The sequence below is a fragment of the Cervus canadensis genome, chromosome 18 (genome assembly GCF_019320065.1).
Source record: "Cervus canadensis isolate Bull #8, Minnesota chromosome 18, ASM1932006v1, whole genome shotgun sequence".
NCBI classification, from domain to species: Eukaryota; Metazoa; Chordata; class Mammalia; order Artiodactyla; family Cervidae; genus Cervus; species Cervus canadensis.
In genome coordinates this window covers 41,426,638-41,446,694 of record NC_057403.1, presented here as the reverse complement: position 1 = coordinate 41,446,694, position 20,057 = coordinate 41,426,638, and the positions used below count along the sequence as shown (strand labels likewise).

General features: G+C 57.4%; 2 protein-coding genes across 3 annotated transcripts in view; one reads left to right on the top strand and one right to left on the bottom strand.

Annotated features, from left to right (window-relative positions):
- The window catches only part of AMFR (autocrine motility factor receptor), a 40,137-nt gene extending 36,258 nt beyond the window's left edge, over positions 1-3,879 (top strand). Inside the window, exons 13-14 of the mRNA XM_043434832.1 lie at positions 1,226-1,410; positions 2,250-3,879. Of these exons, the coding sequence (XP_043290767.1) occupies positions 1,226-1,410; positions 2,250-2,397 (333 nt within the window). The 3' untranslated portion in view covers positions 2,398-3,879. The remainder of the gene's footprint in view (positions 1-1,225; positions 1,411-2,249) is intronic.
- Positions 3,880-6,157: 2,278 nt separating this feature from the next.
- Positions 6,158-20,057, bottom strand: part of GNAO1 (G protein subunit alpha o1) — a 176,369-nt gene continuing 162,469 nt past the window's right edge. Inside the window, exons 7-9 of one of the 2 annotated variants that reach the window (XM_043434841.1) lie at positions 11,644-11,797; positions 8,486-8,701; positions 6,158-7,439 (exon numbers count right to left, since the gene is read on the bottom strand). In XM_043434841.1, the coding sequence (XP_043290776.1) occupies positions 8,514-8,701; positions 11,644-11,797 (342 nt within the window). In that variant the 3' untranslated portion in view covers positions 6,158-7,439; positions 8,486-8,513. Of the gene's footprint in view, positions 7,440-8,485; positions 8,702-11,643; positions 11,798-14,717; positions 19,162-20,057 lie in introns of those variants that run through there. The other variant, XM_043434843.1, reaches the window with a different exon arrangement.

Below are 20,057 nucleotides of genomic sequence, written 5' to 3'. Positions count from 1 at the left end.
CCATGCCCTTCCCTCCATCTCTGCCTCCACCTCCACTCACTGGCTCTTCTTCCCAACTCCTCTAGGATCAGACTCAGGAGGAGAGAGGGTTAGGATGGGCCATGTGACCCCAGGGGGTGTGTGTGTGTGCACACGCACACATCTGTGTACACATACACACATACACATGTGTGTTACAGCTGTTATTTTAGAGTTCTTTCTGTCCTGTCTAGCACCAGAAACCTTGAGTATTCTTCCTTTGAACTTGGGCTGTCTTTCAACAACCAGCCCTTACTTGATGGGGCTCCCCTCACCCCTCGCAGTGGTCCTCTTGGGCCGTCTTTCAGCAGCCTCGGGCTGGACCCTCCTGTAGGACCCATGTCTCCTCCCCAAAGCACACACAGCAGTGCCTTACAGTTGGTGGAGGTTGAAGTTGCTCCCGTCAAAGCCTTTTTAAATCTGCTACAAGCCAGTTTCTTCCTGTCAGGTTTCTCAGCTGTGTTAGTCATCACTGGCCCCCATGTCCCCCAACGTCTAGGGCATGTAAGTCAGGCCCCAGGATTCTCTTGAAGTTACTCCTTGCTCAGCTGAGAAGCTGAAGAAGTGCTCCCACCAGAAACTTAAAAATAGGCCTCTCAGCCGCTTGCTCCTCAACTCTGCCTTTGCCTTGGGCTGGTGCTGGCCAGCCTGGGTCTGGGAGTGCGAGCAACACCGATGACCCCTAACCGAGCCTGTGGAGGACCTTGGGCATTGTCTTGGCCTTCACGGCTGCTGTAATGGAGAGAGTCCCATTATTACATCCTGTGACTCACGGATAGGATCTCATGTCAGTTTTAAAAAAGATACTAAGAATTTACCCTTCTTAAGGGTAGCTGTTCTCAGAGTCAAGTGAGGGTATAAAATTTGTGCAGTACATGTGATAAGACTTGTTGAAATTTTAGAGCTGTAAGTAGTGGTGAACAGAAAATTCCCAGAATGCAAATTAGTAGTTAACTTGTGTGTCTTCCGAGAGTACAGTTTCGAGGTGCTTCTGTTTTCCATATGGTAATCCTTCACTGACTCCCCAATGTTGAACATGCCGTGGTGAGTCAGGCCCTGCCCATCAGGAACCCTTGTCTGCTGACATGTGTTTGTCGGTCCCTGCCTGGCAGCCTCTCTCCTTTGGGGTCTAGAAGAGCATCACAAGGGGCTCCAGTCAAGTGGGGAACCGGACTGCTCACAGCAACCCCTTGCTTCCTGTGTCCAGACCGAGCGGGTGCCGCTGGACCTCAGTCCTCGGCTGGAGGAGGCACTGGACTTCAGCGAGCTGGAGGCGGAGCCCAGTGAGGGGGAAGACTTCGAGGCCCGGGGCAGCCGCTTCTCCAAGTCTGCGGACGAGAGGCAGCGCATGCTTGTGCAACGCAAGGATGACCTCCTGCAGCAGGCGCGGAGGTGAGCGGGCCTGCAGTGCCATTGGGCGGCACCTCCCAGCCAGTCCCGGGGTCTGAAAGCCCTTGCCATAGATGCCCGCACTGGAGAACTAGCACCTGTCACTTACAATTTCCAATTTCAAATCTCTGCTGAAAAACCAGAGGATCTGGTAATACTGGGCCACCGGATAACCTCTGGCCAGTGCTGCCAGCGTCCCCAGTGGGCACTTTCACCTACACTCCTGTGGTTAGCACTTCCATGCCAGGGTGTTCTAGACCCTTTATGTTAGCTCTTCTCTCATTCTCTTCACTCTAAGAGGGAGCACGGTGATTATACCCATTAAACAGACTTAAAGCTGAAGAAACCAAAGCCTCGAGGGCCTCACGCCAGCCTGCTGCCCAGCTCCCGAGTCCTCCGTCTTGGCCACTCTGTGCACGGCCAGCCTTGGAGCGCGGGCCATGTCCCCGCAAGCCCCAGCCCCGGTGGGGGCAGCCAGAGGGAGAATGTTTCCCTGACTTGGCAGGCACTCACTCGGTGGTTAAACATTTGGCGACAGGGCTGGTGTTCTGTTCCCGTGGGTGGGTTCAGTGCCCAGCACCAGCCTGGTGAGTCGGGACTTCACGCTGTGTGTGTTAGTGGGGGGCGGGGGGGCGGAGGAGAGTGAGGGGCTGAGCAGCCTCCGCTGCAGAGACCTCCTGCCCCCCATTCAGGGAGGGGTGTCTTGTTTATGGGGTGGTGCTGAGTGACAGCTTGATGGCCGTGCCGGGGAAGGGGGGATTGCGGGAGCATGTGGTGTGTTTCTGTGTGCCTGTCTTCCAGGGCTCCCCAGGTCCCTCACTCGCACCTTTGGTTTTTGGTAGGCGTTTCTTGAACAGAAGTTCTGAAGATGACTCGGCCTCGGAGAGCTGCCTCCCCTCAGAAGGGACGACCTCTGACCCTGTGACCCTGCGTCGAAGGATGCTGGCCGCTGCGGCCGAGCGAAGACTTCAGAAGCAGCAGACCTCCTAGCGCTTCCTCGCCTTCCTCGGCTGCCTCCGCCGAGCCGCGTGCCCGGCCCGCTGAAGAGGCCTGTCCCCAGCTGTGCCCGCTGTGTGAAGAAGTGGGCTTGACTGCATCGCCGCTGTATAAAGCATGTGGTCTTAATAGTGTTTGGACAGCTGACAGATTTAATCCTTTTTTGTAATACTTTCTATGTGACATTTCTCTTCCCTTTAGAAACACTGCACATTTTAACTCTAGGCATGATCTCTTCTGCATTGACTGGACTTTGGAGGGGTGGGGAGGATCAAGAGGAAGTGGGCAACCAAAGACCCTGAAGCAGGCAGTGTCCCTGACTGCCTTATGCAGAAGTCATAACAGATGCCGGTGTCTTTAGCTCCAAACGTGGCAGGAAGTGTGTGTGCAGCAGATGGGAGTTGGAGGCAGGGGGATCCATACACAGCAGCGTGGAGTTGGACAGCCAGAGCCTGACTCCACACCACTGGGTAATTTCTGCTGTCCAGCTGCTGTTCTTAGTGAGGAGGCATTCGAAATGTTACAGAGTGAGGCCAGAGCTGCGGGCTTCTGGACCCTGGGCTGGCTGGGCATCATGGAAAAACCATGTTTGGTTCGATACCTGGAGCAGAGCAGGGGAAAGCCCAGGGATGTGGTGTGAGGAGCTGACAGTTGTGTCCCAGGACATCCAGGACTTTCCGAGCCCCCTGTCCAGAGCTGGCTTTACTTCCGTTAATGCTGGTGCTCCTCCATCTACGAGTACACCCTGCGTGTCCATCCTCTCCTCTCTGTATTTCATTGTTCCCTGCCCACCTGCCCCCAGACATGGGGAAGGTCAGCACTGACAGGGTTAAGCAGCAAGCTTTGGTTTGTGGTTTTAATTCCTTGGTAAAGTCAATTAGGCAATGCCAAAGGCTGTGGGTTTGGTCTTTGGGGGATGGGAGAGTATTTCTTGGAGGGCTTCACTGAAGAAATAAATGATACCTTTTGTATCTTTCTTCCCTGGAACCCTTCATTTTCATAGCTGTGTTGGTTAAAAGGTAAGGTGTTGTGTCCACCTGCCTTGGAGCAGACCCAGGTCTGAACTTTTTCAAATCCTTGACAAATTTCACTTGAAGGGTTTGAAACACGCAATCATAGCTTACGTAGTTCAGTTTTATGTCCTACTGGATTAAGGTGTTTTTTTTTTAATGTTTGAAAACATAGTTTTATGGTAGTCCTTTTGGGAAGAATCCAGTATTACCTAAAATTGGCAAAGTTAAATGTATTTTACATAACAAAGTTTTTAGGATATTGAGAAGTAACTGAAAATAGAGCGATAAGTACGTGTTTAGTCTGAGATAATTTATTTCAATAAATCTTTCAAAAGCCTTATCTTGAAATGCTGTTAGTAAATTTCTGTGATTTTTTTTTTTCTTTTTAAAATTGTTTTGCTGAGAGCATAGCTATTTGTTTTTATTGTAAAACAACAACAACAATAATAAAAAGCAAACTGTCCTAGTGTGTTGTGTGTGGCTTGGAGCTAAGGCAGTTTTCTTCAGAAGTGCAGAAATTAGATTGTGTTTTGATTTTGTGTGTCTTGTTTTGGTTGGTGGGTTTTGCCTTACAATTTTGTATGTGTGTATGATGTGCACCTATAAAGATGATACCAATTCCATGTGTTTCAGATGTGTGAAAAGAGAGAATGTTTTGGAGTCAATTTTAGAGGGTCCTGAGATATATGACAGTGATCACAGAGGGGAGACATGCCTTTAAAATCACCCCAAAAGAGAAGTCCTAAATTCACCCTTAGATTTTACACTTGCACAGGAAAGGATTCTGTACACTTACTGTCTCTTGGCTTCTGTCACTTCTTGGCGATATCTGAGACGGACTAAAGGCAAGGACAGGATGCTAGGCCAGCCCCCCAATTCCATGGGGTGGCCCCCAGCCCCCAGCCCCTTGGCTGTGCCAGCTTCTCCAGCATGCGCCGCTGTGGAGGCCAGGCAGCTGGCTCAGGTTTGTAAACCGAGGGTGTTTGGGTGCTCTGTGAGCGGTGGTGGAGGTGCCCTTGCCCTCTCTGGGCTCTTCTGGAAAAATGAATCTCCATTTTCTTTTGACATCTTGGGTTCCCAGTTTGGTTCCTCCCTGTCCCCCACCCCCCAACTTTGAGGCTTTTATGTGCCATAGAGATCCATGATCCTTGTGGATGTTGTAGTTCTTTGATGTGAATTCTGGGTGCACAGGTGGCCTCATGGACCTGGCTTCCCACTTGAGCTGGGTAGAGCGTGTGCCCTTCGATCTTTGACCAGCAGGTGTGGTCCTCTGGTGAGAGCTCCGTGGAGCGGGGCCTCGCACACACAGGTGCGTGCCCTGCTGCCCAGCTAGTCAACGGACAACACAGCCTGCCTGCCTCGGGACGCCTTCATCTCCCGTCTCCTCACCCCTTCTTTTCCTTAGGAGTGGTTCTGAACCTGACTGCACATTAGAGTCGCTTGTGGAGCGTCTGGAAACCATGCCGCATAGGCTCCACGCCCACGTTTCTTGTTCTAATAATTGAATTGGTCTTTCCCTGCACCCTTCCCAAGCAAAATGCTTCTGGATTCCTTTTTAAGTAAGACAGGGCAAAGAAATGTCTGTTGTTCTTAGCTATAGAACTAACAAATTAGGCAAGAACCCTGTTACCCTGTGGCTCCTTTTTTGAGAAATTCAGGTGATGCCACGTGTAGAAACCATGGCATCCTTCAGCTTTTCATCTGTAACACGCCCCCAGACCCGTGTCCTGAAGTCAAGCTTCTCAGTCAAGTCCTGAGAGCGCAGGCTTCCCATCAACTGAGATGGTGCGCCTCCTTCTGCAGATAAGTTGGGGTGAGGGAAGCTGGTGGGAAAAGCCCTGGGGAAGGGCCGGGCCTGGCTGGCTCACCAGCGGGCTTGTCCTGGCTAAGGAGCTCCTGGATCCATTCTTAGTAATATAAAGGGACTAGTGTCTTGTTACTCCATGATCTCTGCAGCAGTGTCAGCCCCTCCCCTCCATCCTCACCAGATTTAAAAGGCCACTGGCAGTGCCAGGGAGAGGCCTTCCCGGGCTGCTGGTGTGTGGAGGAGTCCGCTTAACTGACCTCACCCAGCCCCTGCCATCTCCTGGGTGGAGCACTTGACTGCTTGGCTACTAAGTGATCCAAGGACATGACGCAAGGATTTTGCCGAGCTGTGTTTCCTCCAGGTCCCCAGTCTCAACTGACTTGCAGTTTAATTGCAGCAGAAACGTGGCAACCCAGGGGAATCGAGAGCCAATTCCGTGTACCAGGCTGTGCTGGTGTCAGTTGTCCCGTGTGTGTTCAGCCTGCTGGGGACTGCCAGCATCCAGGTACAACCGGGGAGGCTTTTTAAGACGTCTGAGTGAGTGCACAGGAGCCTTTGGGTGCAGGGGGCTGGGGCAGTTCGGCCTCATCCTTGGGATCACCTGTTATGCTGTGGTGGAGCCCCTGGGCACAGGATCATGTATTAGCAGGAGACGGGATTACCTGCCCTTCCAATGAGGAGGTGCTGGACCAGGAGGAAGGGGGCACTGCCGCCCAGAGTGGCCCATTCGTCTACCCACCCTGCTCCCAGGTGGCTGCGCTCAGCCGGTTCCTCCTGGATGGCAGCACTGACACAGGCGTGGGGAAGGTCCGGGATGAAGGCTCCTTAATCCGGCACTCACAACCCTACGCACCAGCCTCCCAGGGTCTGTGGCCCAGTCAAGCCCCTCCTTCCCTTTCCTGTCAGAATGAAGCCCGAGGGGAAGACTCAGGAATACAGACAAACATTCTCTTTATTGAGCTACACATGAATTTTCCATTAGTCAGAGAAGTAGACTGGCAGTGTGTAAGATATCACAGAAACCTCACCGATTGGGAATAGAAAGGCTTAGAAAGACCCGTGGGCTTTTTTTTTCCTTTTTTTTTTTTCCAAGTTTTTTTTTTTTTTTTTCTGCATTTTAAATTTTTTGTGTTTTGTCTTTTTGTCTCTTTATCTGAAATGGCTGTGACTGGTCTTCTTCAGCAAATATTGTCTTAAAAGTGAACTGTGAAGAGGTTTGGGGTTTGGATACTAGTCAAAGTAGAAATGACATTGGACTGATCATGAGAACTGTGGCTTTCATGTAAACATTACATTCCATCTTTTTTTTTTTTAATTTTTTTTGTTTTTTTTTTCCATCTTGTGGTATTTAAAAATTTTTGTTTTTTATCTGCAGCACAAACATCCCCACATGAGAAAGAGCGAACACAGGTCACTGAAACAAAGGAAAGGGAGGGGTGCGCGCACACACACACACACACACACACGGAGCATCCATCTGAGACGGAGAAGCGGAAATGTCAGCAGGAAAAACCACAACCCGGTTCCCAGAGACTACGAAAGCTGATCTGGTGTGTAATACATAGTGCTTATCAGGACAAAAAGAAAACCAAAACCTAAAACAACTTAAAAAAAAAATGATAAAGGGACTCTAGGAAGGGAATGAGGGGAAAACTGTTTTCTATTGGGCTCTATTTATGTATATGTTCTGTATCCTTTGGGGGCAGCTACTGGCCAGAGAGAGCTGTGCTTTATCTATACAAACCCGGAGTGAGCGTATGGCTCAGGGCGGGGCGGAGGAGGGGTGCTGTGGGTGCTGAGGCTGCATTGGGAAAGCGGGGCCTGAGCACAGGCCCGGGAACCAGCGCCCAGGGTGTGGACAGGTGGCACCTCTGCAGGTGGGGTGGGGTGGGCGAGGCTGCAGGTGTGTATGTTTATTTCACAAAGGAAAAAAAAAAAAGATGGATGAGATGGTGAGTTTTCCTTTATCCTCTTTTTTTTTTTTTAAACGCTACAAAGCACATGAGAAATGTTCTTCCTTTCCTTTCAAATTCTAAATGTAAAGACTCAAACTAAAACCGAATTCTACAGCATTCTAGAGAAATACACAGCCGTCAGTCACTCTGGGTCGTAGGTTAGACAGGGGGCTTGATACAGAAAGGCTGTGTGTCTTACAAAGGCCAAAAGGTCATGCTACCAGGAGATCAACGTCAACAGCAAAGAGTCCGTGAAGCAGTCTGTAGAGAGAGAGACAAGGGGTCCAGTCGGACCATTTTCCTTGATTTAGAACACCAACCAACCAACCGACCGAAAAACCCTTCAGCGTGTTTAATGACATGGGGGTGGGGGCAGGGTGGGGCAGCATTGCAGAGGGATCCGGAACCCAAGGGAAGCCTTGCCCTGGCCCCCCTGGGAGGCCTTACCCCCAAGGACCCTGCCCCGGCCAGGTCTGCAGACCAGTTCCCCCCTTGGCTGCTCCTGCCCCTTCTCTACATTCTCTTTCCCCCACCCTTTTGGAGGGGGAGCCTGAGGAGCGGCTTCAGCTCTGCAGGTGACTCTGTGACGGCCCCTCCCCTCAGCTGCAGGTGGGAAGCAGACCAAGTCTCCCTTTTCTCTGACTCTTGCCTTGTTAACATGAATAAAGAAAACTCAGGAGACAGTGGATTGATCGGAGCAATGATTCTTCTAAATTCTTGAAGTTAACAACCTCCGCCACCCAAAAGAGAAGCATCCTTAAGTTTTCTCTTGTTGGAAAGTATGGGGCAGGGAGACATTTGGGGTGCTGGCCATTTTTTAGAAAACAGTTTTGGAATTCACACAAATGCAGGACAGAACCGAGAGCACGCAGCCTGAGTGGGTGGAAGCCGAGAAAAGGCTGGACTGAGGCCAGGGCTTTCCTCGCCCTCCCCCTGCTCACAGAAATGGGTCTCAAGAGTGTGAAAGCATGTGACTGTTCTTAAAAGGATGGACTCCCAAATCAGGACTTGTATCGCAGTGCGTGTGTGTGTGTGTGTGTGTGTGTGTGTGTGTGTGTGTGTGTACGCGCATAAGTGCACGCTCAGGTGCTGTCCCAGGAAATTGATGAGCAATGGAATGGTGGTTAGTTCTGTCTGAAGCTCTTTCTAGTACAGACTAAAAAAACTTTAATATATATTTGTCTATATATATAAGGTTTGTTATGCCTTTTTGGAGTTTGTTTACCAACTTGCATTTGTTAGTGGGGGCGGGGGCGGGGGTGTGTGTGTATGTGTGCAAGCTTTTCTGTGAGTGCTGGAATCATTACCAAATAGGTTGCTATACAGGACAAGAGGTCAGTACAAGCCGCAGCCCCGGAGGTTGTTGGCAATGATGATGTCGGTGACGGCGTCGAATACCACCTGGATATTATTCGTGTCTGTGGCACAAGTCATGTGACAATAAATTTCTTTGTTGGGTGAGCGGTTTTTGCTTTCAAATTGTGCTTGGATGTAGGCGGCGGCATCTTCATAGGTGTTGGAGCCTGTAAAGAGACAGAGCAGGGGGTGGAGGGAGGCCCTGGTGAGAGCGGGCTTGGGGCTGGGTGGGCTGGAGACTTGGCCGTGACCTTCTCCAGGAGGCTGCCTGGGGCCCTCCTCCAAGGCAGAGTCGCAGCTCACGTTAAAAACCACACACAGCTGAGCGATCGCCTAGCTTTCCCAGGTCTTTCCCTCTGTATTCACAAGCAGTCCCCCCAGGGGCCCTGGGCGGACAGTGGCCACAGGCTAGCCTTTCCGCCTTCTAGAAGAGCACCCTGAGGCCGGCGGGTCCGCCCTTCACAACGCTCAGCCCTGGTCCAAACCAGTCCTGTTGCTCCTGCTGCAGGTATTTCGGGTGGTGTGCTGGCTCTGGGCGTGCGGGGCGCCATGCCCACACTTTCCTGAATGCTTCCTCCACCAGTAGGGCAGGGACTGTCTTTAAACAGTCCCCATGCTTAAAGTGAGTGGCCAGGACAGGGGGCATGGGTACCCTCCATCCCCAGGTGGGAAGTTTGAGGGGCTGGTGGTATTGTAATACCAACTGGGGCCCCACTGCCCCCCCCAATTCCTTGGAGCTCCTTTGATCCTGACTGGGGTCTGGTGGGGATATCTGTGGATGGCATAAGGACAGTTTGCCCACCAGCTGCAACCCAAGCCCCGTATCTCTATTCTGTAGTTTTCAATCAATGTAAAAAAAAAAAACATGGACCAACCCAGAATTGCCTAAAAGCCCATCCAAGTATAGCCGCCCCATTTTCTTCAGTGCCCCTAGGACCTGGCCAGCAGGGAAATGATACAGTCTGACATTAAGGGTGGGCAGCTACACCTCCCCTGCCCCCCTCGGCTGCCCTAGTCTCCAGTGGCTGCATGTGAGTCACAGGGGGGTCTGTGGCTTGGGCACTGGAAAGTGTCTGCAGCCAGATAATTAAATGTGAGGGATCAAGGCTAAGGGGTGGGGACACCTCTGGGTGGGGGTCAGGACAGAGACCAGCTCTGGACAGCCCACAGAGCAGAAAGCCTCCTCAGCTCCACCGCTGGCTGGCCACCAGTGAAGCCATTAAGTTGGGGGCAGCTCAGGGACTAGACACAGCCCCAGGGAGGACCCCACCAAGGGTCCTCCCGTGCAGGGGGGGCCAAGACGGCACCGTCGAGGTGAAAAGTGCCAGAAGGGACTCTGAGGGTGCCCCGTTCCTACCTTCTCAGCGTCCACTGAGTCAGTGCCCTTACACAGCCCGACGGTCCCTCAGAGCTCCCCTGAGACATCCCGACCCCCACCTGCCCACCCAGCCCCTCTAGCTGTCATCCCCACAGGCCTAGGCACCCCCAGGGGCCACCTCATTGACCATTTGTCATCCATCATGTTCTCCAAACTCAAACTGGATCCCTCGGGAGATCCTGAAGAACTCAAGTGTTTCCCAGAGTCAGACCGACTTCACCTGGGCGCATCCAGCACCCTACACAACCTGGCAATGAGCCTGACCACGCCTTGGGCTGTGTCCTGAACTGGGCTCCAGGGGCACCAGGTCCCTGGGGACCAAGGAAGAGCCCTCGGAGGTGGCACTGGCCTGAGAGGGCCTGCCGAGCCCCATCCAGTCACCACAACTCTCTGAAGACCCGAGCAGGTCCTGAAGGTCCTCGCTGGGGCCGGGAGAGGTGGCTGCCAAGAGGGGATAAGGCCTGGCTCCATCCACCCCGGCCCCGTCCTGTGCCCGCCTGGACTCGCCCCGCTCTGCAGAGGGCACCCCAAACACGGCCAGTGCCCCGTCCGTGGTGTCCATCCTCTGGATGGTACTGAGGTGCTGATGGCAGGCGTGGCGCAGGCCTGGCCCCGGGTGCCATCCTCTCCATTCCTCCCCGCGCTCCCCCAAGCAGTGGGGGTTCCTGTCCACAGTGGGGCCCGGATGGCACACACATAGGCGACTAACCTGCCCCAGGGTGTGGTCTGGCTCCAGAGGCTGCCTCAGCCTCCCTACAGCCTAGGGAGGGCGGGGAGCCGGCAGGTTCACATGGGGGAGACAGGCAGTGCTCAGAACAGGCCAGTGCACCCTCCTCCACACCCAAGGGTGAGGGCGGACTCTCCCCAGTAATGGAGGAGGTTGGCGGGGGTTGGGGGGCAGCATCCATTGCTCCTGGAATCGGGCTGGATTTGAGGACCCATGTCGCCCTGGGAGCTGAGCCTACGCCCTGGGGCTGTCAGGGAGAGAGGGTTCCCGACTGAGCCCACCTGGGACACATCCTCTGCTGCCACCCGAGGAGCCTCTAGAAGCTTCCCAGTCCCCAGGGCGACAAAGGCTGGGCTCTGACCTCCCATCAGTGCTGCGCTAGCCTTTAAGCAGCAGCTCAGAGCCGGGCCATCCTACAAGCCAGCCTCCATCAGCCGCCAGAGACAGCCTCATCACAGGGATGTGTGACACACTCCCATGGAGCCAGCTGGGAAGGAAAAGCCCCTGAGAAGGCGTGGAAGAGAGGCAGGCAGGCAGGGTGGGAGGAGGCCTGCAGAGTCAGGGTGGTTTGATTGGGGAAAAGCCCAGGATGGAGGGAAAGCAGGAGAGGACAGGTGGGATGCTGGTGGAGGCAGGGAGCTGGGCTGATGCCTGGAGCAGAGAAACGCAGGGCTGAGGCGGCCCAGGCCCCACTCACCGGGCACATTTGCACCCTCTCTAGTGCAGGCAAAAGGGCCATGTGGCCCAGCAGAGGCCCAGGGCAGGAGTTAAGGAGGGGTACTGGGGAGATGGGAGGCCAGGACGAAAGCAGAGGGGGAAACTGGGGGGCAGTCCGGCCTCCCGATCCTGCCATATCCCTCCAAGTCACCTGGTCACAACATGCGAGCATCCTAAGGGTTCATTTCCCACCACGCCCAGGGCGGCACCCTTGCCTCTTCTATCCCCGCCCCACCTGCCAGATGCCCGGGAGACGCGGGTCCCTGGCAGGTCCACGCGGCACCCACCTGTGTACTCGGGAAAGCAGATGGTCAGAGGTGACTTCTTGATCTTCTCCCCAAAGAGATCTTTCTTGTTGAGGAAGAGAATGATGGAGGTATCGATGAAGAACTTGTTGTTACAGATGGAGTCGAAGAGCATGAGAGACTCGTGCATGCGGTTCTGCAGCCCCAGGCGGGGTAGGGGGCGGAGAGGGCCAGACAGACAGCGAGAGGGACAGACAGGGAGACAGGGAAAGAGAAGACGACAGTTAGGCAGGAAAGGGAGGCTCGGGGCCACCTGGCAGCTCAGGAGGGGCTTCTGGGCCCCCACAGCTCCTTGGAAGGCCGACAGGCAGATCATCCCGCACGGCACGGCGCTGCTTGTGTCCAGTGTTCAGAGCAACCCACACCCCCTGTCTCGGGGCCGGTGGCAGAGACGGGACGGGGAACCAACCAGGGCTCCCTCGGGAGACGCTGAGGACAAGGAGCCCAACCCTCCCGTCTGCAGAGCCTGCAGCCACGAGAGGGTCTCCCTGCGTCTGTGTGTGCGTGTGTGTGGCCCCCAGGTGTCTGTGTATGAGCATGTGTGTATTTGTATGTGCATGTGTGTGTGTGCGCACACGTGCCTGTGTTGGGGGGATTGCTGGACAGGAGCCTGAGAGCTGTGCTCTGGCCTTCCGGGCCACACCTTTCCTGCTGGGCCTATCCTGTGGGCGGGGGTGTCCTCTGGGAGTGGAGAGGGGCTCCAGGCCCCTCCTGTGGCCTGAGGGGAGAAGTCACGCCAGGCTCCTGCCAGCATCCCCCGGGGACTGGGGAGACGCTACAGCCCAGGCTGCTTGCGGGCATGCCTGGAGGATGGCCGCACCCCCTCGCGCTGGCTCAAGCTCAACCAGAGTTCAGGTCATGAGAGCTGAAAGCCGTGCAGCACTGCTTTGCACACAGGAGTTCATTTAGCAAACGAACGAAAAGGATGTGCACTCCCAATCAAGCAGGACCCTGGGGACAGCCTTCTGCCCTGGGCAAGGACGGCCTTATTCTAACCTGTTTCTCGGCAGCCCCTTCTCGGTGAACTAACCCGTTTATGCATGGGAAGGTGGCTCCCTCGTGAACTACCTCTTCGGGGGAAGGGGGACCCCCTGTCTGATCCCCAAGCCCAGACTGTGGGGTCTGCAGCTCAAGCCCAGGAGTAATTCCTGGCTGCATGCTCCTTCTGAAGTAAGAAGACTGAAGCAAATGACAGGAGAGAGCAAAGCAGTGGTGTGGGTGTCCCTGGGCGTTATCCCCGGAGACAGACGAGCAGTCAGTGGAGCTGAGTGGGCTGCTTGAATGTGAAGTGACCACCACCTGTCACCGAGTCCCACTCCGCCAGCTCTTCCCTGCCTCGTGTCATTTAACCCATTAATCCTTAGGGGACACTGAGGTGACAGGGCTGGGACCGGGAAGGACAGAGACATGCCCCCGACTCTGGGCCAGACCACAGCTTCTGCCACACAGTGGGTCTCTCCGGCCAGTGTGAGTAGCCTGTGGGCGCCAGAATAAATGGTCAGAGGGCCGCGTGTCTTTGGTCATCTCTTGCATGGCTGGGTTGTCAGACTGGTGACCTGGAAGGGGTATTGGCACTAAACCCTTGCTCTTACAGCCAAAGCCAGTTGGTGGAGGGGGTGGTCTCGGGTCTCAGCTGCCCCTAGACAACGGTTTTACTGCAGCCTCTGGGACCTGTAGTAAATAGCATGGTCCTTCCACTTTGCCGCACAAATCCAGCAGACTCCTATGGTCTTACTACCCTCCTGGCCTCAACCAGTCCGTTTCATTCTCAATCCCCACCCCAGTTTCTGCTGGTCGGTCACTGCATAGTCACACTCCAGTGGAAAAAACACGTGATGCTTCCACCCGGTGCCATTTCAGTGGAGCCTGTTCAGAAGGCGGCAGGCGGAGGTTTCCTGGGAGGTCAAGCAGATGCTGCTCAGGGCCAGGGCTGGGAACACCCAGGGTCCCCGGACCGCCAGGGAAGCAGAGCAGAGCTGCTCCGAGCCAAGGATTCAACAGGAAACACCTCCCCACCACACAGCAGCACCTCGGCCTACAGCTGCTCAACCACAAGATGGAAGCCCACGGCCAGCGGCAAGGTCCCACCTCGCTGCCCAACTAGCTCAACTTGATCTACAGACGTGGGGGCGGGGGGCGCGTGTTGGGGACACAGGCCCAGGGCACTCCCGGGACCAGAAGAGGCCACCAGGGAGACCTGAGCTGAGAGTGGGGACTCTGACCATATGGCACATGGGCTGGGCTGAAAGGTCTGGAGGCCGCCAAGCGTTGGTCTGAAGGAGCGATTCAGGCCAGCTGCCCCGTTTCAAGTCCCACTCGGCTAAGGCTCGGCCCCTCCCCGCCCCGGGGCTGCTGAGCGGGCTCTGTATGCAGCCCTCTGTGGGGCTGCAGGAATGACCAACACAGGCTTCTGCTCGTGGAGAGCTCACAGTCTAGTCACGGAGAGAAAATGCACACACGTGGAGAGGTCCTGGTTCCGAGCGAGCGAGCGGCACAGACCAGGAGAGGGGCCCGGAGGCAGTGAGGGTCCCTGGTCGGACCTGGGGAGTGAGCCTGGATGGAGGAAGATGCAGGGACGGTGGTGGGGAGGGGAGGCGCCGGCGCTGAGACCCCCTCCTCACCCCGCAGGCCTCACTGCTCATCACTCTGAACCCACTGGAACCCACTGCCAAGGAGCCGAGAGCCCAGCCTGTCCGTACATGCTTGCCCAGAGAACACAGACGCCAGAGCACGTTCAGAAGAGATGTCAACATCTGAGAGAAGAGAAGGAAGCCAGGGGTCACAGTCAGGCGATGGCACCCACCCCTGCTCAGCGTCACCTTCCTGTCTCTCCCACTCGCCAGCAGAGTGTGGCCAGTGGCCGGCGCCAAGCCCTCTGGACGGACAGGGCAGCCTCTGCCCTCACCACACCCCTGGCGCCTGGAATCCTCCTGCCCTGGGGCACTGTGCCCTCTGCTGGGCGACCCGCAGTCCAGCCCCAGGACACGGGGCAGGCGGGGGGTTACCCGGTGGAAGCAACCTAGGCACTGATACAACACACCACACTCACGCTAGAAAAAGCTGGCACTTTTTATTAATGGTGGTGACTAATAAATACATTACGGCAGCCAATAAATTATTACAGTGACTAGAGATTTATTAAACCAACGGGTCACTCTTCTTACAAAATTACAGTTAATATGGGGTGGGGGGGTGGGGGGTGGGACCACTGTACCTAAGAGAGGAGGTTTGCTAGGAAGGAAGGGGCGTGCCCAGGTCCACCTCTGCGGGGCATGGGGAGAGGAGGACGCAGGGGGACCGAGGCAGAGGAGACAGGGAGGTGAAGGGCCTGGCTGCTCGGGGAGGCGGCAGGAACGGGGGTGCAGGGGTGTGGGGGGCAAAGAGGAGAGGACAGACCACAGGACAGCAGTGCCTGTGAGCCGCTGGCTCTGCAGGGAACGGGCTGTGCGTTCAGGCTGGGGGTCTGGGTGCATGCGGCCTGGGTGGGCCTTCTCTGCTTCTTCCCCGGGCCAGGCCCTCCCCCAGCAGGGGCCTTCACTTGTTGGGTTAGGGTCTGCCTGGAGCCCCAAGGGAAGGCCTTACTTTGCTCCTGGGCCAGAGGGCTGAGACTCGCCTTTCTGGGGGTGGGGGTGGAGTCGGGGGCAGCAGCTCACAGACCCTGTTCCTGACCTGGCTGTCCTGTCAGGCCTCGTTGCTGTGGGCGGCTGGACCCTTCTCTCTGTAGGCCTGTGGGCTGACATCGGGGAGACTGTCTGGGGGTGCTGGCCTCTGGCACCCCAGGTTGAATCTCCGGTGGCCCTGGAGCCAGAGCCTCGGGCCTCAGTTTCTGAGAACTGCCAGGCTGCGCCTGAAGGCATCCAGAAGGCTCAGGGAAGGGCAGAGGCCACCAGAGGCGGCTCCATGTGCCCCACCTCTCAGAGAGGGGGCAGGACACTGTCTGGTCTGGAGGAAAGGCCGGGGCCCGACTGCGGTGGGTTTCCTCACCAAAGGCATGTGCTTGGCCTGCCCTGGGTCAGGCCAGAGGAAGAGGGAGGGGCCAGGAGAGAGGCGGGCCAGAGTGGAGAACCGGCAGGATCACCCACCAGGCAGAAACTGTCACAGGGCAGGGCGGGGTGAAGCCAGGGGATGACCTCTCACCTTGTAGGACTCACCCCGGCAGAAGGGAAGGGCCTGGGCGAGCTGAGGCCTGGGTCCTCCCCACTGAGGGTTTACGGACAGCCTGGTTGTGGGTGCTCTGGGTAGGGAGGGCACTTGCGGAGTCACAGAGGACTGTTGTGGGGGCAGCGGTGTCTCCAGTTTGTCACTGGGGCGTGGAGCTGGATATGGGGTGGGGGCAGCTGGGAGGTCCAGATACCGGGGTATCCTGGCGCCAGATACCGGGGTGGTTGTCTGCCTGAGCAGTGCCTCCTGCCCCCACAGTCGGAGCATGTGGCCACGAGCACCCAAGCTCTGCTACTGCCAGAGCGGACGGGGCCAGGGCCGTAGGCCCCTAGTGCTCCGTGGAAGGAGGCCCCAGAACCATAATGTCCGAGCTGTTGGCGAGAGGCCCCGAGCCGTGCTGTCTGCTCAGGGCTGGGGCAGACCCTGCCCCCTCCTCAGGGCAGAGCCCACAGGCTCCACCGAGCCCATCTGCGGGCCTCGGGCACTGCCCCCTCCAGTCAGGCCAGAGCGCCTTGGGGCCTCTCCCTGTTCTTGGCAGGAAGGCCAAGCGCTGGCTCTTTCCAGGGCAATCGGCGCAGGACACAGACGCAGCCCACGGGCATCCAGACGGCAGGCGCAGCCTTCACGGGCTCGGCGCGGGCACCCCTCCCAGATTCAGGTTCCCTTTGGCCTGATGACAAGAGGCGCTCAGAGGGCTGAAGCATGGCCTCTGGGGCGTGCACACGGGGCCACCCTGTCTGGTCACTCAAAACACCGCCCCCAGCACCCCCACCCCCACGACGGAGCCGAAACTCATCTGTCACTTCAGGTGCTCCTCCTCAGTCAGGGTGGAGCCGCCTGGGATGATGCGGATGGGAGACGCAGTGGACAGGAAGGAATTTCAGCCCAGACACCTGCTTCATGGGGGCCGTGACTAGACAGCCAGGGACCCCTGGGCAGGCCGGGGTCGGAGGGCAGGAACAGCACAAGAAGCTGAGCAGGGCAGAGACAGGGCAGGCCACCCAGGGGACGGAGGGGCAGGAAGGCCCCAGGCACCCCGCTCCCAGCCTCCCAATGCTGCAGGAGGGTGGGCTGGGGTCTGGGGCCCTCCCACCTGCCTGCTGCCCAGGAGAGCTGGTGACCCCCACCTCCAGGACGATGGCCTTAGAGATGGGGCTGGTCAGCTGCTTTTGAGCCTGAGGTCACAGGGCGGACGGAGGGGCACAGTTGGTCATACCCAGGGTGGTGGTGCCCGGAAATAATGGTGACGTTTTCAGCACTGGGCCAGATGGCCTGACAGGCCCAGGCTGCCTACACAGGACATGGAGGCAGTTGGCTCCAGGGCCCTGACCTCTGCCACGACCCAGCACCTGGTACAAGGTACAGCACACAGCAAGGCAGACAAGACCGAAACGGACCTGGGCTGGCAGGGTGGTTCCTGTGGCCTGGATGCCTGGCGAGTTCCCACGAGACCAGGGGCAGCAGCGGAGAGCCAGCTGGGGGACCGGGCTCAGCCACCCCTGCGGGCACTGGGCACTAGGGCAGGTGCCCTGGCTCTCCCGTGCACCACCCAGAATTCTGCCTGTGGGAAACAAGAAGCCCAGGGCTCCTGGCTGCAGGGCAGTCGGGGCTGCGCTGGGAGTTCGGGGGTCCTGCCTGACCCAGGACCGAGCAGAGCCCAGTGTCGGGACTGGAGGAGCGGGGGGCCTGAGGAGGGAGGAGCTGAGTCGCCTCGAGGGGCAGCCCCTCTCTTCCCATGGGCACGTATGTCTCCCCAGGCAGAGCCGTCATTCAAGGGGCAGAGCCGCCACCCAGGCACATGGGGTGTCTGCCAGGCTGTGGGTTGGCTGCATTAGCCAGCTAGGGGCACCCAGGAGAGAGAGGGAGGTGTGTTCACCATCCCAGGCCAGCCAGGGCCTGACTCACCAGGAGTCACCCCACCCTTTTCTGCGCAGGTATCTCAGGAGCAAAGCTCCTCCAAGCGGTCTGAGGACTCTCGGTGCAGAGGAGGGGACTGACTGGGTGTGTGTGGGCCAGGCTGCGACCCTCACAGGGCACGCTAGTGTGGTGGGCCCGTCCACGTGCCCTCCTTTGCCCCCTGAGCTGGCAGGACCCCAAAAGGTGTGAACAGATTCTCCTATTTCTTCACCAAGACAGGAGGAGGCTGGAACACGGGCTACAGGGCCTGTGTCCACACCTCCCCTGGGCCTCCTCCACACCAGGATCTCCAGTCCCCAGGCCCCCTGTGGCCTCGGCAGGTTTGCACTGGATTCACCCTGAATTCAAGACAAAAAAGCACATCCGCTCACACTCCAGAGTGGCTGCCTGAGACCTGGCTGAGGGGAGAGGCAGAGGAACCACCCCGGCGCCTGCAAAGGCGGGGTGTGAGGCCCCCACGGCAGTCAACACAAGTGCCACTTCCCCTGGGCCTCCCCCCACCATGGCCTTCCCCCCAGACTTCTGTCCAGGCACCGCGGGACTTGACCCTTCCCACTACCCCCCATACACCTCTGCAAGAAGTCAGTCTCAGAAGCATTTGCAGACCTATGAGAGTCGGGGGTGAGGGTTCCCCAGGAGGGTATTGGGGAGCCCAGAGAAAGAAGGGCTGGTGTCTGGGAGCGGAGATCCAAGGGGAGGAGGAGCACTGGCCGAGGCCTGAGCACCCCCAGACCCCACACGGCTGGTGGGTGGCCTGGTCCCACCCTGGCTTTTTGGTGACGGCGCTGCCCTCGACCAGAGAGACCCCAAGAAAAGCTAAGCAGTGGCTCCCACCGCCCCCACCCCGGCACAGCCTCAGACGACAGGAGGAGACCCCAAGACTTCGAGCGTGAATCACCACATGTAGAACACACACCCACTCGGGGCTGGACGGCGGCCTTGACCCCACAGCCCCCTCCCCCAGGGAAAACACCCAGCAACGACGAAGCAGAGGCTGGCGAGCTGCCCATCGCGGCAGGTGTGGGCGCTCGGCATCCCGACCAGCCCCGTTACCACGTGTTCTGGTGTCTGGGGCCAGGGTGGCCATGGAGGGCGCTTCCTGTCCACCCCCCTGGTGCCAGCCACGGGTACTTCCTTGTCGAGGGCAGAGAATGGGCTGGGAGGTGGCGGAGTGAGGGCTCCAGGGTGGGCTGGGGCAGCAGGGCGGTGGGCGGCTGGGCAGCAAGGCCAGGGCTCAGTAGAGGCCACAGCCCCGGAGGTTTTTGGCGATGATGACGTCCGTCACAGCATCAAAGACAAACTGGATGTTGTTGGTGTCGGTGGCACAGGTGACATGGGTGTAGATCTCCTTGTGGGCGGACTTGTTCTTGCTCTCATACTGGGCCTGGATATAAGCCACGGCTTCTGTGAAGGAGTTGGGGCCTGCGGGAGAGACCAGGTCGGGAGCTGGTGAGGCGAGGCCCCCACCTGGGTGCCAGTCAGGCCACAGGCCAGGGAGAGGACACCGGGAGCCCCTTAGTGACTCCCCTGCAGGAGGAACCTAACGACAGCTCAGCGCAATCAACAGTAGGTTATCAAATCAAGTCTGTGGCTCATGTCCAGTTTAAAAACAATGAAGGAAGTGAGAGCGCAGACCTCACTGAGCCTCACTGGCACTAAGGGTGGGGTGCTGTTTCACAGAACTCCTGTTTCAACTTTTACAGATGCACCTACAGGTTCCTGATGCAAACATGCTTCCTTCCTGGGGGTCCTGCCCAAAGAAGCCTGAACCAGCGCTCATAGGGGATCAGAAGTCTGCCAGCCCCTGCAGGCTGTCCTCTGCCAGCGGTCACTCCTTGGAGCAGACAGGTATGCCCCCGCCTTGGCCGCTGCTGGGCAAGCTGGGTGGACACTCAGCAGCACCTGTGAGCTTCCCTGGCCTCCTTCCTCTCATCCCCTCCTACCTCCTTCTCACGTCCACCTTCCGGGATGAAGAACTGTCTGGCTCCCTGACTGGCGGCCACACTGCTCTGTGGGGTTTCAGGAGAACAGCTGCTGTTCAGGGAGGGACAGAAGGGACTCCTGGCTTTGCCTGAAGCCTCCACAGGCCCAGGCAGGGTGGCCAGACATGCCGAGGGAGGGAGGGCGGGAGGGAGGGAAGGGGCTGGGTTTGGAGCTGCAGTGCAGACCAGAAACCCAGGAGGGGCACGCCTGCGGGGATGCGGGTACCTAGCCCCTCGGCACAGGGGCACAGTCCACCAGGCCTGGCCTGAAAGGCCTACTAGACCACAGCTCTTTCCTAAATCTGGGCTGGAGGTGAGGGAGAGGGTCCCTGGGAC